At 37.8% G+C, this 19,961-nt stretch overlaps 1 protein-coding gene across 5 annotated transcripts in view; it reads left to right on the plus strand.

The window, feature by feature from the left end:
• The window catches only part of OTUD7A (OTU deubiquitinase 7A), a 153,949-nt gene that overhangs the window by 89,282 nt on the left and 44,706 nt on the right, over nucleotides 1-19,961 (plus strand). For all 5 annotated transcript variants that reach the window (XM_087744640.1, XM_087744638.1, XM_087744642.1 and 2 more), the window contains one exon: nucleotides 17,595-17,777. In XM_087744640.1, the coding sequence (XP_087600766.1) occupies nucleotides 17,595-17,777 (183 nt within the window). The remainder of the gene's footprint in view (nucleotides 1-17,594; nucleotides 17,778-19,961) is intronic.

Raw genomic sequence — 19,961 nt, forward strand, 5'->3', positions numbered from 1 at the left:
ATATCTTCCTAGTGCAAAGATTGCCTGTTTGCAGTTACATTGAATATGCTGCTGTTTGTATCTTTGGCCAAGTTTTCTTTAGTATTGCACAGGGAGCTTGTGGCCAAGTCTATGCTCAATTTGATGTTTCAAAGTTGCCAATTCTAGAGTTCTGTGCAGTTGCTTAACTGTTAAGGAGTTCAGATTTCACAGACTTAAAATCTTAAAGGCATTATTTCAATGGTATGAGAACTTTGTCATGCACATCTGATGGATGTGAATGCGGACTTTTAAAGCTACATCAAAATTAAAAATGGGTTTGTTTTTCTTAGTTCTGCCTAAGAAATTAATTTTATTTTCATGACATTGCTATGTCTACGTTTAGAAAAGCCTTATATCTGTCTAATCAGCCATTCATTGGTGGATAAAATTGCATCAGGAATTGCTTAGTTTGTGTTTGTCCAATGCACAATTTGTGTTTCATTCCTACTTTTCAAGTACTACTTATTGAGTCTGAAAGGCCCATTGTAGGTTACTTGCTATTTGCTATTTATGTGATACAGCTATGGGAACTTACATGTACGGGCTTGCAGAAAGCACTTAACAGCAGATAGACCTACACATTAGTAAGTCATCTGTCTTACTGTTTGAGTTTTTCTTGAGGTTTTCTTGAGTATTGTAAAGAACCTTCCTTCCATTATCGTTTATTCTGATAATTTGGTAGATTTATAAACAGCCCATTTCTGCTGTTAAAGAAAATTTTTGAAACTTGAGATTACAATTTGATATGTCATAAAGCTATGTGTTATGATTGATTCAGTGATTTTTTTCATTAAACTGTATATAAATATTTCAAAACTAAGGCCTTTTCCCAACTGTGCAATATAACAGTGGTGATATTTATGACTGGATGTATTTTGTAAATGCACACCGTTTGTATTAAATAATAATTAACTGTAGCAAAGAATGTTAGCTTTATAGTCATGTGGAGTTATATAACTGGCATACTGTAAAGGATAGATTATGCATCTTTTTTTTTCAAGCACAGGTTTTGATAGCACAAAATCGTTTACCTTATTACTCATATGCATCTATTAAAGATATACAATCATATGAGTAATCAAAGTTTATTCCACTCTCTGATGTGCTATGGGTGCTTAGTAACTCAGTTTAATGAGAGCTTAGAATGATTTTATAGCTTTAAAGTGTGAATACTCTTCTCTCCCCTTTTTGCCCCCAGCTTTTTTTTGTTTTCTTGCTTTTGGACATCCCAATAACTGCATGCCCACTTCTAGGATGAGAACCCAAGGTAGCTGAGATCATGAGAAAAATCCTTTCATGGGGATTATGTACAGTTAAACCAAACAGCGTCTTATCTCTCTCAATTCAGCAGGCTCTCATCTACCCTTCTCTGTACTAGTATAAATTTTTTCTTGTGCTCACAGTGTGCCTGCATGCCTGAGCAATAGCTGAGTGAGCTATTTCTGGGCTGAATTCTCCAGATGATCTGTCTCCACATCAGAAGCTCTCTTCCATCAGAAGCTGCAGTACTCTTTGTCTGCTCTGTCGGTTGCTGGCAGTGTCTTGTGCATGGATCACTTCATGCTTGTTTTTGGTTGCTTGTTCTTCTTGGTACCTTTCTGTACTTTTGATACTGAAGGGTTTTTTCTTCCTCTACTCAGCACTCCTTGCTTTCTTTGTCTGAATGCTGTCCTGGATCACCCAGACTACTTCCATCATTCTTTTCAGTGGAAAGAACAGCTTTCTACCAGCCCTGCCAAAATTTTAGCTGCTCTTATGGCTGAACTATTAAAATGGGAAACAGAGTTCTTTCAGCTTGGTTATGATTACAAGACTTTGCAATGTTCATCCTTGTTGTTCAGGACTCCAGGGAGGACACGTGGTTGATAGCTATTTACACCTTCGTCTCTAATCCTGCAGAGACTTTAAAGTAAACACCCAGCAGGAATTACCTTTTGAGAGCCTGCACATCTACAGATAAGTGTCCTCAAATTCATGGCATCTCCAAGACATCATAAATCCTGATGTTTTTATGTTAATAATTACAAGTCAGCAACAGAATGATGAGTATGTCCCTATGCAAATAAAAGGACACCAAAAGCTATTTGCTGACTGTACCAGATAATAAATAAAATTGCGGGTTGGGGAGAATATGTGAGCATCACATATGTCAGCAAATTATAGAGTGGAGAGAGTGACTGTGACAGTTGCTTGGCTCTCAGTAGCATTTCACTCAGGGGATGTGGAAACTGGATCTGACATTACACAGTGCAATGGTTCAGGAATCAGATATGCTTGAAGCAGATCAAAAGCATCTGCTATGGACCTGCAGACCTGAGATCTTGTCTCTGTGCACTTTCATTCAGGAGGAAGGAAGACTGTTGAAGTTTGTCTCTCTTCCAGAAAAACTACAACAGATTTATTCAGTCAACCTGCCTGAAAACAAGAGCATTCCCATCACTGTAAATCTTACTCTAACAACCCTTCACATAATTCCTTGAGACAAAGGCTTCGTTTTGAACTAGTAGTATCCAAGAGCACAGTGTGAACCTCTATGTCTTTTCCTAAGTTTAAAAACACTTTTTAAAACTGCATTCAAACCTCACATTGAATCTTGTGCACCAGGACAAGATTATTACCAATTCTTTCCCCCTTTATATTCTTCCAAAATATATTACCACCTATTTTTAAACTTTACGGTTGTTGTTGGTATTATGCTGTCTTTCATGAGGAACTTACTAGTTATAGGAAACTAGATGGTTGAAAGACAATCAGATACTTTAAAAAGGACACAGTTTGGGGCATAGAAGGACACAGTTCATTCCATATTACTGTAAAAGAGTTTTTCCATTAAATGGAAGCGTTCTGTGTTTTCATTAGATTAGCCTCATTTTTGAAAATAAAAACTCCAGAAAAGCAGAATATACTGTTAGAGTCCACTTGTATGTTTAAGGTTGTAGCAAAACCCTACATCAGAATGAGGTTGTCTGTTCTACTCAGTCTTCACTACCTGGGAGATCCGCTTCTGATGCTATTTGATTGTACAGGTCACCAGTACCGCTGTTTCAGGTCTCTCTGCTTTTGATATTCATTTTCTTTTCCCTCCATTTTATTTTTCAGTGATTAATTGTTTAGCTCTTGATTGCTGAAAATATATACTTAGCCTTTAATCTCATTCATAGATACATTCCTCATACACTGATACATATCAGTGAAAATAATTCTGCTTAAGTGCTAGTAGTTGCATTCTTTGAAAATAATTGTGTTCAATATTGATTTTAACAGCCAACATTTTCTCTTGATGTGTCTACTGCAGCACAGGAATAATTTATGGCGCAATTTAATGTGGATGTATGAATGGATTTTAAAAAAAGTAAGAATAAAAAGTATGTGAAAAACTTTATCATACTTTCAATTTTCCCCCTTGATTCCAGTTAAAAAGAATACCATCAGTGATCTGAAATCTTTTTACTTGCAGTAAAGGCCAAGAGCATGGTCTTGCCTTGTGCTATTACATTTACGAAAGCAAAAGCAACATAAAACATTTTCATGGCTATCTGGTATAAGACTCTAATATTGGACTTCTATATTTATTAAGATGCTTACAACTATTTTAAATTAATTGTAAATTAATATTAATAAATTTCAACTATGTATCGTTAGCTCTGCCAGTTATATGTTAGTGGATTGTACAAATTTGCTAAACCATTTGTTTCTTAGGAATGTTATTTTTCAGCTTCACTTTCATTTTTGGATGATTACTTCCCAGGTCTTTGATTTGTTTAATTTCATATCTCTTTGAGATATTGTTCACCACTTTCGGAGGTTTTTACCTTGTTTGTGTGCTCCCAAGAACTGAAAAAAGCATACCTCTGTATGTGAGGTTATGTAGAGTAGGTATTACATTTTGTGAAACTTCACTGGGTCTCCGTTTTAAGATTATTTTTGTTTTGCATATTTGCTAACCAGCTTTTCAGATTTCCTGTTCACCTTTTTTCTGTTCACCTTTTTTCTTTTCACTAATACATGTTCTTTCAAGTTCACTTACTTTTCCTAATAAGCTGATTATGGATGAAGGTACTATTTCCAATATGTTGTTTAAACTGTTCCTTTAATGAAAAAGTTGGCATCCATATCTCTCAACCTTTGCTGGTCTTTACTACTGTTTTTCTTTAAATAAGTTCCAATTTCTTTGAATTGGTGTATTATAAATCATCAAACGTCAAAAGAAGCTGAAAAACCACCTCAGTAGTTTTTCACTCCACAAATGTCCACATAGTCAAGTCCAGGGAAGGTAGGTACCTATTGTTTTGGCCGTGATTGCAAATCCTTGAGAAATCACTGGCTGGGACAGTTGTTTATCAGTCCCCTTGTGGAAATAAAGACAGCATGAACCTCTGCAATTCTGCTGGAGAACCTGAAACTGTTGCTTCATTTGCTCTTTGTTAAGTGACCTCTTGAGTGCTGCATATGCCGCTTATATGGTTTTTGTAGCTTCAGTTTTATGCTATACATTCAGTAAATGCTCTTTCTGAGATTAGGCCTGATTGTTCGAGGAAGCATTTGTCATTATTCCCTTATTTACTGATGTCAGTGCCTCAATTTTCAAAAAGGTGAACAGATCATAAATTTCCAAATTTCAAGCATTGAAAGGAAGTGAGTCTAAAATAAGCCCATTTCCAAACTTTTTTAGATAATTTAATTTTTCACTTTAACCGATCAGTTGTGGTGCAAAAGAACTGAAAGAGGTGTAACGTGAGTATTATCATCATAAATTATACACCAAACCCCAACCCCTTTTCCCCCACCTGTAATACAAAAAACAGAGATGTTTCAGACATGAGAACTAGGTGAACATAGCAGAAGGTGGGGAGAGCTGAATGGAAGGTTTAGTATTGCTTTTTGCTTTCCTTTTAGTTTGGTGGAATGAAAATGTGCTAAGTTAGGGCCATCTAGATGCTACAAGATTTCCATTAATTACCCAGAGATTTGGATTTCAGCCCTCACTTAATTTTGAGGATAACGGGAAAAAACAAGCAAACACACAAAAAATCCTAATTTTACTTAAAACCAGGCTAAAGGAAAAGCCCGCGCTCAAGTGGTTAATATTGACAGAGCAATTTGACAATAAATGTGACCCAGATGAAAGAAACAAAAATCTCGTCAAAACAGTTTGAAAAGCAGCCCATGCTGGTAAGCATGTTTATTGCTGCTTTGTGCAGGATTAAATTAGGATATGTATTGATTAGTGTCATAGGAAAACATGAAATAATCTGCAAGACTCTCCATATGTCATCTTTGTATATGTATGCTTGTTAATGGCACCCAGACCCAAAGGCACCTTGAAGCCAGTGGAAAGACTTCTTTGCCTCACTAAGCTTTGGAAAAAATTCTTAAGCATAAACAGATAGGTCTGCATGATAGAGAACTGATTTCTTTTCAGCTATGTTTGATCTCCAACTTCCCCAATATCCAGGAATGAGGAGGGCATTTCCCTTCGCCTTCTGGATAGTCTAGGCTGGCACCTTGAATCTCCCATTCATAGAATAGCACTAATGCTTGAGGTGTTACGTGCAACCTACTTAAAATGTGGCTTAAGGCAGAAAGAAAACCATTAAAGAAAATAGTTTAATCTTTAAAACAAACTATGCTGTATTTGGTTTACAGTGCCAGGGCCGTAGGTGGGGATAAACTTGGAGATTACTCATAAATCAGTTAGAAAACAGCTTAGTTTTCAGGAAGCAGCAGGTGTGCAGGCAATGACCACTGGAATATAGGGGGAAGGCATAAGAGGAAATATTTTTAAAATGCACACAGTATAGACAACTATCAGGAGCTGGAGGATTTGTGAAATTCACTGGCAATAATAATAATAATAAAATAATAATAATAAATAATAAAAACATAAAGAATCCAAACTGCATAAAAATATGTTTAACTGAAAAACTGCCCTTTTACTTGTATAAAGTATTTCATTTATTTATATAAATGATGCAGTATTTCACCATTATATAAAAGTAATTGCTGTCTATTTCCAGCTTTATATAGCGCTTAATCGAGGTACACGTAGTTCACCATGAATTCAGAAATCAGAAGATTGGCTTTCCAGTCATGAAATGTATGCGGTAAAGGAGACTAACCCCGTGGAAAATGACAGAGATGCAGTAGATAGGCGTCTCCTCAAAGAATAGTGTATATAAGCGGAATTCAAAGAAAAGCATGTAATTAATGGAGAGGGAGAGAGAAATTTACAGTACTGTCATGTGATTGAGTGTACAAAGCTAACTCCCCCAAAATAGTCTCTCATTCTCCTCTCCCTCAGACAGTTCCTTTTTTAGTTCTCTTGTGGAAGGCTTGGCAAAGGGAAGAGGAAGCTGAGCTGCTACCGATGTCTCGTTACGCAGAGATCAAAATTGTCATTTCCAGCTGTCTGTTCAGCTTTGAGTGACTTTGCATTCTAGCAGAAAATGAAGCAAATGTTAACAAAATGTCCTTGCTACATTATTTTCCTTTGAGAACATGGACCAAAATTAAATCTTGTTTTAAAACCTGTGGTCTAATTTTATCCTAGTTTTGCATACAAGTTTTTCAGAAGGAATAAAGTTAGTCATGAGTTCCTCTTCTTACCTTATGCCTGTTAATATTTGTTACTGTTACTATTTGTTAATCTACTTCATGCCAAATAGGAAGAAGTGATTGCATTTAAACTGAACTTGTGGATTGCTTTATTAGCAGTTGGTTTGTAAGAACAGACTTCCTTACGTGGCAAAGCAGCTGATGGTAGACTTTGTGTCTTAACAGCTTGTCAAGTTTGGGGGATTTAAATTTATATATACATTTATATATATATATATATATATATAAAATTAACCATTGTGCATTGGCATAGTGGCACAAAATGAGGATCATTTTATGTTGGTGAAAACTAACAATCAATCAGTAATATTGAAAGACAGAAGCTGCTTATCATTCTTCAACTGCCTTTCTAGCACAGTCACCTAAAGCTCCTATGTTTAATAAATAGCTTGTATACAGTAAAAGATCTCCTAGAATTATCAATGCTAGCAATAACTGAAGAAATAAAAGAACTGCTTTTGCAGTTGAAGCTGGAATTGCTAGTTAGTTAGTTAGCTGATAACTCTGCCTTGTACCTGTAACCACGATTTTAAATATTTGGAGAGAGTCCTATGGAAAAAAAAAGTCCTATGAAATTGTGAGGGTGAAATGTCAGAACTCTTCTAGTTCAGAACAGTTAATTGTAACTTCACCAGCACATAGAACTATAAACATATGCTTTATGTTAAAAAGATAGAAGTATAGACGTTAGGTTCAGCTGAGGCAAAGGCTCCTGCAAAGATTTGGACAAGATATTAGAATGATTGAACAATGTCCCTAGTTGCATAAAGGTAATAATATTCCCTTCTGGTCCTAAATAAAATTCAAGATTTCATATAATTATTGGCAGTTATGAATCCTCTCAGCCAACAGCACCTCACCAAGCATCATGCTCCCAGATACACAAGTATGCAGGGAGAGTTCCTGTCAATGACAAAATACATTAACCATGCTCAGCTTTTAATTTCTGTTGTGGCACATGTGAACATTTCCGTTTCGCAAATATACAGGGTATCAGGAGCACAGAAATTAACTTTAAACCTAGACAGGACAGAGTTGATGGTTGATAGGAAAAGAATTTCAAAGGCTTTCCTCTGTTTTGGGAGAGCTAAATCAGTTCACAACCTTCAGGCCTTTTTGAATTCTCTTGTACAATTAAATACCCATGTAAGCCCAGGAACAAAAATTGTTCTTTTGCTGCAGTTGGCCTGTCTTAGGCACATGCTTGTTCATGAGGAGCTCTTAACGTAGGATTCGTGGGGACCTGATTATTTAAAACGATTTCATCTAAGTGCAAAACTATACAGAAGCGTGAATCCCAGTAGATTAGCAAGAGATCATGATAAATGCATTAGCCTGGAGTGTTACTTTCTGTGTTGGCTTCAAATTGAACTTCCAGGTCCATTTCATAGATTGTGTCTTGATATTCAGTGCCTTCCTCAGGTTGGTTATTCTTCTCTACCTGAAAGTTAGCTTCTTGCCCTCTCTGTTTATGTTGTCCCATAATGGCTGTATTCCATTGGGTCAAATTGATGACTTGTGAGTCAAGATGTTAACACTTGTACTAGATTTATGCTATGAAACATTGTGAGGACTTGTCTTGTTCAGACCTAACTGTAAAACTCTGAGCGTTTCTTGTTTCTCTCAGCCTTGCAGCCAGCGCTTTCAGCTAAGAACTCTTCCCTGTGTACTTGGAAGCAAGACATCATGATGTAGAGATTCATATTGTTTTACTTTTTAACATGCATAACTGCTCAAAATCCAAGCTGAAAGATGGTACTGAAGAACACAGATGGAATAAGAGCCATGGCTTTTGTTTTTAAAAGTATGTTATACAGCCTGCCAAATACTGGATTTGTGCCTGGTCATTTATAAACATCTCGGATTGTACATCCTTACAGGTAGTTTTCACCCTCATAAGGAGAAGGACTACATGAATCAAGCATTCCTGCTCAAAATTCCTGTGCCTGTTTAATTGATTTGTTGCTGATCCACAGTATAGTCTCATGTAAAATGCTGGTTCCATTAAATGGACTAAAAGGGGAGATGATGTGCCTCCCACCTAAGAGCTGATGCTATGTATTTGTGGGACAGATGCTATGCCAAGAACACCTTGGCATGGAGTATTTGAGTCACAGGGGCGTGTTCTCTGCGGTAGATTTGAAGGAGTTACAATAATTGGGATGGTATTGAAAACAAAAGTTTTGTCTGCCAGCAAGACTTTTCCTATTCTGTGGGCAGGGATGCTTTGTTGCATTTTTATTTTTTTTTAATAGGGAGGGTCTTTTTTCTTGCAGATGCTTTGCATTAGCTTTAGTAATAGTGGGATTGTAATTTTTTTCCAATTTGCTAGTAAAAATGCAGACAATGATAGTAAAATATTTAAGAAATGGTGGCAAAAACCTTGGAAGTTACATTGCCGGTATTGGTTCTTCAGTAGTCTCTCTCCTTTTTTAAAAAATGTTTTCTAAATGGTATGGCATTGAAGTGCAAGTTTCATTAACAACAAAAATGACATTAAATGTAAAGTAGATGGGCAGATATTGTACCCGATTAGAATGGTTAAAAATTCCAAAAGGTGTGTCCATTTTACTGCCATCTCACCAAAATACCTTTTCTTACTTTCTTGTATTTGTCACATTGAAAAACAACACTCTCTCTTCCTTTCAGCTTAGTTTCTTGTTCAGTTTCGTCATCTTTTTGTGCTTCTATAGAGCTCATTTTTATTTTCTGGAATACATCATTCTGTAGTCTTGTCCAAGTTGCTTTCTCTGTGAGCTGTGTAGCATTTTGGCTTCTTTTTTTTTTCCTTTGTTGTTTTGTGAAAGTTTCGCATTAATTCTTACTGGATATTTTTATTGCTTCTACTTCTTAGATATAGGCACCAGCGGTTCATGAACTTTAAACACAGGCTGCATTGTAATTTTTTTAATTCTGTCTAACGTTCCCCTTCTGCATCCTTTTTCTTGTATGTTTTTGGTCCTGTTTAGCTTTAGGCAGCATTTCCTGCCCCTCTTAAAATTTCTTTTGCTGAAGGCCTGTGTGTATGCTGTTGCTGCAAGTTGCCCTTCATTGTGGTCCTTACTATGTAGGTCTTTCCTAGTTCCCCATCTCAAATTGCATCCTTTCTAGCATTTTGTTTATCATTAAATCAAGAAGTGCTGGTGACCTTTCAAATGTTCTTTTGAACATATTGGAGTAGGTGGGTATTTGAAAGCTTGGCAGGGGGGAGTGCTTTATAGTTGCATGCTTGCTATTTCCTACTAATTAATGAGAACTGTCCTCTAGTTTTATTATATCTCTTTTAAGAAATGAAAGACAATAGATTTATTAACTGTTACAACCCTGCTTAAGCTATGCTGTTTTACCCAAAACAATAAAAAGCAAAAACCCCAAAGACTAAATAACAGCATGTCACACAGGTCTTGCTGCCTGAATATTATCTGCCTGAAAAACGTAAAATCTAGTATTGGTACAACTAGCGTAGGCTGCTTAATGGGTGCCTGATTTTTGTTATTAGAGAGTATGAGTTGTGATCTGACAAAGCATGTGCTTAGCATTAAGCAAGCAAGGATTACTCATATGCTGCAGAGCATTAAGAAGTCACTTTCTCCTCACAGCACAATCAAGTTGAAGACTTGACTAGAGAAAGACTAGGTTCAAAACAAGATGGACCCTTTTTCTCCAGAAAACCAAGGCTGAATGCAGCTGTCTAAGCACTGTGAAAACTATTGTAAAACCTAAGTGGTGCTAACTGTACTACCTTTATGAAGGCAGAGTGTATTTCTCATCTAAAAAATTACAGTATGTTCTCACAGTCTTGAAGCAAACAATTTAAAGCAAATTCAAAAGTTTCTAGTGCTCTTCTGCTTTCAGATTTCAGCTTTCAAGCTGATCAGCTTATTAAAATGTGGAGTGAGTTGGAAATGTATCTACTAACAGAAAGAAATCAGGACTTTGTCAGGTCACTCTGAAACTTTTCCAAGAGAGCTTCCAATAGAGGGCACTATAGACTTATATTGTTTTCTTTTTTTTTAAAACTATGCAATATATTATTTTATTTAAAACTCAACAAAGTGGTGATATTTTAAAATAATACCTGGGCAAGCAAACCCTTGTCTGTCTGATAATACAACATTTCTGGTTCCTCGCAGGAAAAAGTAATTATGCAAACGTTTTGCATTTGTTATAGTGCTATACCATATGTATGTACATAGTGCGTGGATCCAGTGTGGTGGATGATGCAGCGTACATGCAGCTTGGGGCAGAACCAGATATGCAAAAGAACAGCTACAGGAATATTTCTTGTCCTGTGAAGTTTACTCTGGTTTGGTTTGACCTCTTCATTGGCATGCACCCAATTTCCGTGCTGCAGAGTCTGAGGAAAACCACAGTGGTTTATTCTAAATTTCTGACTAACCTATTGGCTCAGTAGTCTGTCCATCTAATTCCCAGTCATGTCCCTGGACTGGTTTTCTTGCTAGTGTGTCTCGAGGAAAACACTAGTAATCAAGGCTAAATATAAAAATTTAGGTCTTGGTCTTTGGTTTCTTTTATCAAATGTTTTCTAAGGAGAGGATGGTGCCCACAGGTTAAGAAGGACAAGAAGACGAGGTGGAAGGGCTGGGAAAGGTGAAGGAATGAGGTGTCTTCTCTGATCATAATGTGGTCAGTCCTAATGAGGTCACCTCAACCTTTTCCCTCCCTCAAAAGCTAGATTTAATAGCAAACAGCTTTTTCCCAGTGTTCACTAAAGATGTGATGCCCGAAGAGCAGGGTGCCAGGGTGAGAACGCACTCTCTGTGGATCCTGCAGTGGTACTCTTGCATAGAGAATGCTCTTGATCGCTGCCTCCTTTTCAACTTATTTCTAGCCTGGGATTTGGAGTCCAGTGAACCTACCACAGAAAGCCCTGGTACTGGACGCTCGGTGCTCATCCCCTGCCCCTTTCTTCTACTGTTGGCACTTCTATGTTGTCCCCAGTTGAGGTGCCCTAAGGAAAGCTAGGCTTTTTGTATCCAGGACCAAGGCCTGGGAAAATTTTATGTCTCGCAGCTTGGTCTCAGAGTATCAGATCACTGGGAAACCCACTTCTGAACACTTCTTGGACTCTTTGAGGTGTCTAAGTAGAGCAGAGGTGTGGGGGTAGGGAGAAGCAGTCCTCTCTGATGATCAGGAAAAACTGAATCATCTGGAATGCTTCTGAGGTGAGACCTACTCTTGCTGTTCTTTAGCATCTTTTTTTTAACCCTTTACTAATCCAGTTTGAAGTGATGAGGCAAAAATGGATAAGTGGCTTCTTAAATTATATATTGTTTCATCAAAGTCTTTGTTTTTTCTTCAGGCTGATGATGCCTCCTGTTGTTATTCAAGCAACTATTATTTAGGACAGAAACTTCACAGTATAACTGAGTTTATTTTTGAATTTCCCTTTCATGTAGATGCCTGCTGTCTCTGACACTAAAATGTCAGTACCAGCCCTCAGTCAGAGTGCATCTTCCATTCCTTGCTCAGCTGCACTTTTTGTTGTTTTGTTGTTTTTCCTCCACACTAGAAACACTTGGTTTTAAAGCAGAGACCTTTCAGTCCTGTTAAATTTTACACCTGCTGACTCACACAGCACATTCAGCTGTTCTGGAAATAATTGTTCAGTAAGAGTATTCTTTCTCTTGAGTTAATGAAGTAATTTGATTCCAGCATCCTGATGCTGATTCACTACCTGTGTTTTCTAACCAGCTTTGTGCTGCTCCAGCTTTTTGCTGACTGATGTTCTCTGACCATTAGAAACTCAAAGCCTTTCATGTAAACCCACTGTGCCAGTGCTGCTTTGGAGCAATTCAGTCATACTAACTGATATGGTGCTACCAGTGACTTGTCATCTGTTTTGATTGTGTGTACTGAAATAATGTTGTTATGCTTGTGAAATACCTTTTTAAATACAATAATATGTCATATAAACAAAGAAGTTAGCAGTCAGTGAACAGTAGGGTGCATCAGATATGTAACAGTAAAAAAAAAAAAGTAGCAGATAGTCTGAAAAATAGTCTTGTGTTGTTTTTGTCCTTCAGATTGCAACAAAAAGTCTTACTTGACTTAATTTAGTTGGTGAAACTATGCAAAACAGATCAATTACCTGTTGCTTCTCCTTCAGCCTTGCAATGGAGGGCATGTCAGTGCCTAATGTCAGGTGTAACCTCTGTGGGATAGGAAAGATTGTTCCTTTCTGTTGAGGGCCTGTGCAGGAGTTGACAATTAAAGAAAATAAAAAAGATGTGACAGAGTAGGGACATGTGTGAGGAGCAGGGTCTAGGAGATTTCAGAGAAGAACAGGGAACAGACATACAAGCAGAACTTAGCTAATAGAAAGAGTAGGTGTTTTCCTAGGGACCCAGAGGGACTGTATGCCATCTGCTCCAAACCAGAAGGCTGCTGAAACTTATTGGACAAGTAGTAGGACTGGAAGGAGGGACCTACCCCCTGAGGCATTGGGGGGGATATGTTTGATTTCAGTGTTGTATGAATTTATTTTTGTCATTTCTGACCCTGCATACCTCCATTTTTTTTTCTTGTTTCAAAACTTAGTTTGGAATGTAATAAGATACAGCTTTAGAAATTCAAAAGCTTTTGGTATGCAAAGTTTAAAGGAGGGGAGCTAGGCAGATTTATCTCTATTCATCTCCACAGTCATAAGCCCCGCTAGTTTCTTCAGTAACTTCCAGCTGAAACTTTCTCACCTGCCATGTCACACTACTAGACATCCTTGTTCAGATCATCTGCTCTGGACATCTCTGAAGTTAATAACCTTTCTGATTTGTTCCCAGCTTGTCCATTGCTTCTGCTGTCCGTTTCTGTGGTCCAAATCACACCACACTTTTTATTAGATCTGTTTACTTTTTTTTTTTATTTTACACTGCATTAAATTTTGGTACTTATTTGTATTTCTTCACACAGTGTCTTTTATAAACGCCTCTTATTTTTTCCTTTCTTCCTTTCACCTAATTCTCTTTGTGGCCTCCAGTTTCCTCTACTTTGACATATTAATTTTCTTCTTTAATCTTCCCAGACTGATGAATTCTCCTCTTTTTTATGGGCAATGGGAAAAACAAAAGATTTGTCATTTGTATTTACTTGTGAAAATATAAATCAAAATGAGAGGAAACCTTGGTAAAGGGGGCAAGCTTACATGTTTTCAGTACAGAGAGCAGCTGAAAACACTTATGCTAGTCAGTTAGGGTGGCTAATATTCAAAAACACTATTTCATGAAGATGGAAAAGTGCTTAATATGTTGTCTAATTTGGTTGAATTTTTTTTTGTTGCATTCCGACGCTTGGAGGCTCCAGCAAATTTGGGGGAAGCGAGTCCCGTAATCATTTCCTATGTTGGCTCTCTGAAGTTTAAGGCTTTGGTGCTGATTGGTGCTTTTATCCAGGAGATGGGGACAACTCCAGGGAGATGGAGAGATTTTAAAATAAAATATTTCCATGTAAGATACATTTAGATATAGAAATTTTATGTATAGTTTCAAGTCTGTATTAGAAGTTCAGTTGCTACATTGTACCATGGAGTCACTATGCAATTTAGTTTTAAATGCAACACATTGTGAGCCTAGTTTCTGAAGGCTGACTGTAATTTTTATGATAGAGCTTTTAGATAAGATGATTGCATTTGTCCTAAAACTAAGGACAGCAGGATTTCTGTTAGTCTACTGATTTTCTGCTTTCCTATTACATACATCAAAACCCTGTCATACAGCAGTCACTTACAGCACACACAGAGTGATTTTTGTTGTATTTCAGAACTTAAATATGAAAATATCTTGAGCAGGTGGCCTGTAAGGAATGCCCTGACACTAGAGGAATGCTGTCTGTGTTCCATTAATATAGTTCTGTTACTCAAGGATCTGTACTGAATCAACCCACGTTGCTGCTGGGAGTCACGTAGTGCTGGATTTCTAGCATTGCCAATACTTGGATAATACTGTTTTGTTTAAACCTACATTTCCTAGAATTATATTTATTGTCACTTTCACTTTTTAGAAAAAGTTTTACTTGTGGTTGAGAAGAAGATTTAAAAACCATATGGTAAGTGCCTCCTAAAAACAGGACCGAAGAAAAGCAATCACTGCTTCAAACACTGATATGTGATCGCATCAGTCTTGCGAACACACTCATGATTCTTCGATGTTTGGGTTGGGCAACTTGATTCAGATGATTATATATAGTTAGAGCAGAGCCCTGGCTGGATTGTAACCCTTGAATCTACATGGGATTTTTAGAAAAAAAAAAAATGCTGGCAATAACTCAAGTGCTTGTTCTAGGATCTCTTGACAATTTTCACTGAATTTACATTTTATTCTACGGGCTTTCTAATAGAAGATTATAGCATAACATATATAATGATTCCATATCTCTGACATGGTGGTTTATATTATGGATTACTCAGGATGTATAGAACATTCTTGCTCAGTGATATTAATTCTCCTTTCACAATTTTGTTTAGTACTTAAAACCTGAGATAGTTTAGTTCAACCCTGTGGGTAACAGCTGTTTGTGCTGGTTTTTTTCCTACTTCAGTTAGGTTTTTGTTCTTCACAGAAATGACTGTAACAATAAAAGACTTTCTTTCGTCTGTATAAAACTGCTTTGTACTATTTTTAGCTTATTCTCCTTTGTGTAAGCAAATAAGTTATATTTAACTGCTCTTCAGGTAATGTAGCTTTTCAAAGTACACAAAGTGACAACCATTTATGGTGTAATAAATCATGTATTAGTCAGAATCAGGTTACTTTTCAATTCCCAGAAAAAGTGCTTATGGAATGCTGTGAAAGTCCCATATAATTAGTGGGGTCTTTTTTTCTTACTCTTGAAAATTTGTAATTTTCCAATTAAAAACAAGTACTTGGAGAATGCTAGGACATCTGTGTATTTTAACTTAGCAGGATTATTTTGAAAATAACATACAAATATCTCAACTTTTTTTTCATTATTATTTTTTGAGAGTGACAAGTACCATTTCACCACCTGTACTAAAGAGACTTCTTTATCTCTGGATATTAGCCTGCATTCTGTTGTCGCTGGTCATAGCTCTATGATGAAGTGGGGGCTTGGAAGCAAATCTTTTGGACGATTCTGTGTTGGCAGGTTCCATGAGCAGCTCACACAGACATGGAACCACACTGACTGAATCCTCTCACTGCATGTTTTGTTACAAAACACTGTCCTGTATTATCTGCTTTCTGAAAGACTTCGAAAATCTCTGAAAGCACGTTCTCTCTGATGTGTAAGATAAAAGGACCTAAAGTATTTTGCATTTGCATTCTAGCTGCTCTGCGAATGGAAAGATAAGAAAGTTTCTCACACTTTTGTGCTGTAACACTAACAGTCATGTCTTTCCATCATTGCTGCTAATTATTATTTATTATTAATACAACTGTACAGATGTGAATTATTACTGACTCTCATTATTTTATGTTAAATTCTGTAGCATTTAGTGTTCATCTTAAAATGCCAGTTTCTGGAGCCATGTGATCGGAATCTGAGGAAGGAAAGTTCTGGCGTTGATTGCCTTGTATGATAAAATGTCTAAATTTGTGGATGAGAGGAGAGCAGTGGATGCCTTTTACCTCAACGTTAGCAAGGCTTTTGACACTGTTTCCCACAGTATTGTTATATTCAAGTTAGGATGTTACAGTCTGGATGGGTGGACAACTAGATGGACAAATAACTGTTTTGATGGTCAAGCTCAGAGAGTAGTGGTTAATGGATAGCTTTCTAGCTGGAAGCTGGTAAGAAATGCTGTACCTCAGGGGTCTATACCTGTTTAAAGTCTTTGTCAGTGAGGCAATATCAAGTTGGCAGATGACACCAACTGGGGGGACCAGTTGATGTCTTCAAGGGCAGAGCTGCCATTCAGGGGAACAGAGCGAGGGAAATGACCAACAGAAACCTGATAAAATTCAACAAGGATCAACACAGAGTTCTGCACCTGGAAAGGGAGAACCCCCTGCAGTGATACAGGCTGGGGGGCAGCTTGGCAGGAAAAGACCTGGAGATCTTGGTAGCCAGCAAGCTGCACATGAGCCAGCCATGTCCCCTGAGAGCTAGGAAAGCCAGCAATATGCTGAGTTACATCAACAGGACCATAGCCCATAGATTGAGGGAAGTGATTTATACCTCTCTACTCAGCACTCATTAAACATCTATAATACCATGTCTAATTTTGGCCCCCACCCCCAGTCCAAGAAAGACAGGTATAAATTGGATTGAGTTCAAGGGGAGGCTACAAAGGTTGTTGGGGGCTGGAGCACGAGTCCTGTGAGGAGAGACTTGAGGGAGTGGGTCTTGTCCAGGCTGGAAATGGGGAGGCTTTGAGGGGATCTAACAGCAGCCTTCCAGTGCCAGTAAGAAGGTTATCAAGGGGTCGGAGCCGGGCTCTTCACAGTGGCACGTGGCAGGAGGACAAGGGGCAATGGGTATAAGTTGAAATGAGAGAGGTTCAGAGTGGGCATGGGTTCCATTAAGAGAGTCAAATGTGGGAACAGTTTGCCCAGAGAGGCTGTACAGTCTCCATCCTTGGCGTTTTAAAGACCAAACTGAATAAAGCCCTGAGCAGCCTAGTGTGATCTTATAGCTGACCCCGCTTTGAGCAGGAGGTTGGACAAAAGCTTTCCTGAGGTCTTCTCTGATTATGATATAAAGAAAAGTAAAATAGAAATAAAAAAAAAGAAGAAATAAAAAGATTTCTGTCTTTGTCTATTTGCTGTGTACTTTCGAGGTGTTTATCAGGCTGTGCATTTTTGTTGAGGGAGGAGTGGTTGTAAAATGTTTTATCCAAAGAACCTCTGTTCCCTTGCTGATGCTTTAAGAAAGAGTGATTTCTCTATTTGAGTTTGTATTTTAAGTGCATATGAAGATCGTTTCCAGGTTATCAATCTGGTCATGTACAGATGTGAGCATAACGTCCTTTTGCTGTTTGGCAGGCAAAAATTGGGATTTGACAGCAGCTTTGAGTGACTATGAACAGCTCCGGCAGGTACACACCGCCAACCTGCCACAGGTGTTCAATGAGGGCAAATACTACAAGCAGCAGGAGCCAGAGCAGCCTCCCCAGGTGACGAAGGCTGAGCGACCCTGCCTGCAAAGGCAGGATGACATTGCTCAAGGTAAGAGCTCTTCTCCAGGGCTTTTGTGGACAAACAGCTTTCTAAGCTTGTCTGCTTGCAAGTTGTGCTTCTCTGCAGGGGGTTGGAAGTCATTTGTCATCAGCCTGTGAACTGTGTCATTGTGATGGGATTCACAGAGCTGCTGCTGGACCCTACGTTTCACATATTGCAGTTGTCATGAGCTTTGCCTTAGTCCTGCAAGTTATTTTTTTTAATGTGTGATTAAAGTACAAAAATGTTGTACAAGCAGTCTTGTTGTACATATAAATGGAATTAATTAGAGAGTGTCATAGACCACTATTGTATGTAGTTTTCTATGCTTATTGAGACCAAAAAAAGGTTAAAAAAAAAAAATCCATGTTTCAATCTTTACATTCTTACTCACAGTAGGTGATTAAGGTGTATGAAATCGATGAATAACTTTCAGCTTTAAAATTTTTTTCTTTTATGGTTCCACAGAAGAAAGGACAACCTCCTGTCCCCACCAAATAGAAACAAACTGTAAGAAAAATGAGTCAACTATCTCTCGCAGTTGATTTCCAGTACAGGATGATAAGCATTAGAATTTACTTTTTTGTTTGCAGATCTTTTATAGGCTTTATTTCACATCACTATCTCTCTCAGACTGTTGGAATGCATTTTTTTTTAATATTAATTTATCAAGGAACTGTAGTTTGCACCAAAATAAATCTACAAGTCTGACAGTTTGTCATGTCAGGAGGTAATAGCACTAGCTTGGTGATGGCTTTCTATGCAATGATAAGAAAGAACAGAAAGTCTTCCCTTCTGCTGGCTCCTATTTAACAGGAAATGGCATCGGTACTTAGGAGTGTCAGTAAAGCTTTTTTAAAATGGATAACTTCCATCAGTAGACAAGGAACTGTAGTGCTTGTTGTGACTTCTTAAAGGCACTGAATACAAGTAAAGGGAGGAAGAGTAGCACACTGTAGTTGATAAAACTGTGTCCCTTCATCATTAGGATATAGCTCACTCTAAAATTCCATGTTATTAAATTGTCCAGTTTACACCGAAATGGCCACTTGATATTTTAGTGGGTGTAGTAGGTAGTGTGGGGTAAGTCTGGCTTTAAGTGCCTGGACTGCAAGCATTGGAACAGGCTGCCCAGGGAAGTGGTTGAGTCTCCACCCCTGGAGGTATTTAAAGAACAGATAGATGTGGTGCTCGAGGACATGGTATAGATGGACCTGGCAGTGTTAGGTTAACGGTTGGACTCGATGATCTTAAGGGTCTTTTCCAACCTTGACGATTCTATGATTCTATGACTGACAGTAACTTTGCTACTAATTAAATGCATAACTGATGGCTTCATGATCACAGAGCCATCTCTGAGTGAAGCATGAAACTGAGTGAGGAGGATGTTCAGGGAGGAGCAGAGAAGGGAGAGAAGGGTCTTGTTATGGTCCAAGTACTTGGAGTGGAGGATGCAACCAAAAGGTGAGGGCTGGACCGTGGTGGGAAGGGGTGATGGAGTGGTAACAAGGGGATGTCAAACGGAGATGCTATCCTGTACTTCACTTCCCCTATTTAAAAGTGATTTAGCTGAGATGTACAGGGAGAAGAAAGAAATGCAAATGGAATCAAACCTTCTCCCCTCACCCCCAATTCAGGATATTTTAGGGACTGCAGTTTAGCTCTTAAAATTAGAAAAACTTTGATCCATTAGAGAAACAAAAGTTCACAAACTCCAGGAAAATTAATTTTTTAATAACCATTAGTCAGTTTGAGATGTTTTAAAAACACTGTTAACTTAAGTGATAAGCTGCATATAAGTAAGCTGCTTTGTTAATTTTTGAAGGCACAGAAGTACAGGAACTTCTTTTATTTTAATATAGCATTGTACATGTTTGAGAGTTGATCACTAAAGGCTAGTTTATCGTAGTATTTATGAAGTTGCACCAAATAGTTTTTTACAAAAGCTTCCAGTATGATAAGGTACCCATTTCCCAGGAAAGTCAGTGAAAATATTATCTAACTTAACATTACGTAAATCCCACCAGGAAGCTTTCTGCATATTCAAACATGTAAGAAACGTCATAAATCTGGTGTCAGCTCACTAATAAAACTCAGTAAAATGCCCAGGAGACTTTCTAGTATTAATTTAAGATAATCCCTGTTGCAAAGGATGGCTAGAGAGAGCGCAACTCAGTAGACCACTTGAGGTCA

The sequence above is a fragment of the Nipponia nippon genome, unplaced genomic scaffold, assembly GCF_047370975.1.
Source record: "Nipponia nippon isolate SJK-2023a ecotype South Korea unplaced genomic scaffold, ASM4737097v1 scaffold_9, whole genome shotgun sequence".
Taxonomy (NCBI): domain Eukaryota; kingdom Metazoa; phylum Chordata; class Aves; order Pelecaniformes; family Threskiornithidae; genus Nipponia; species Nipponia nippon.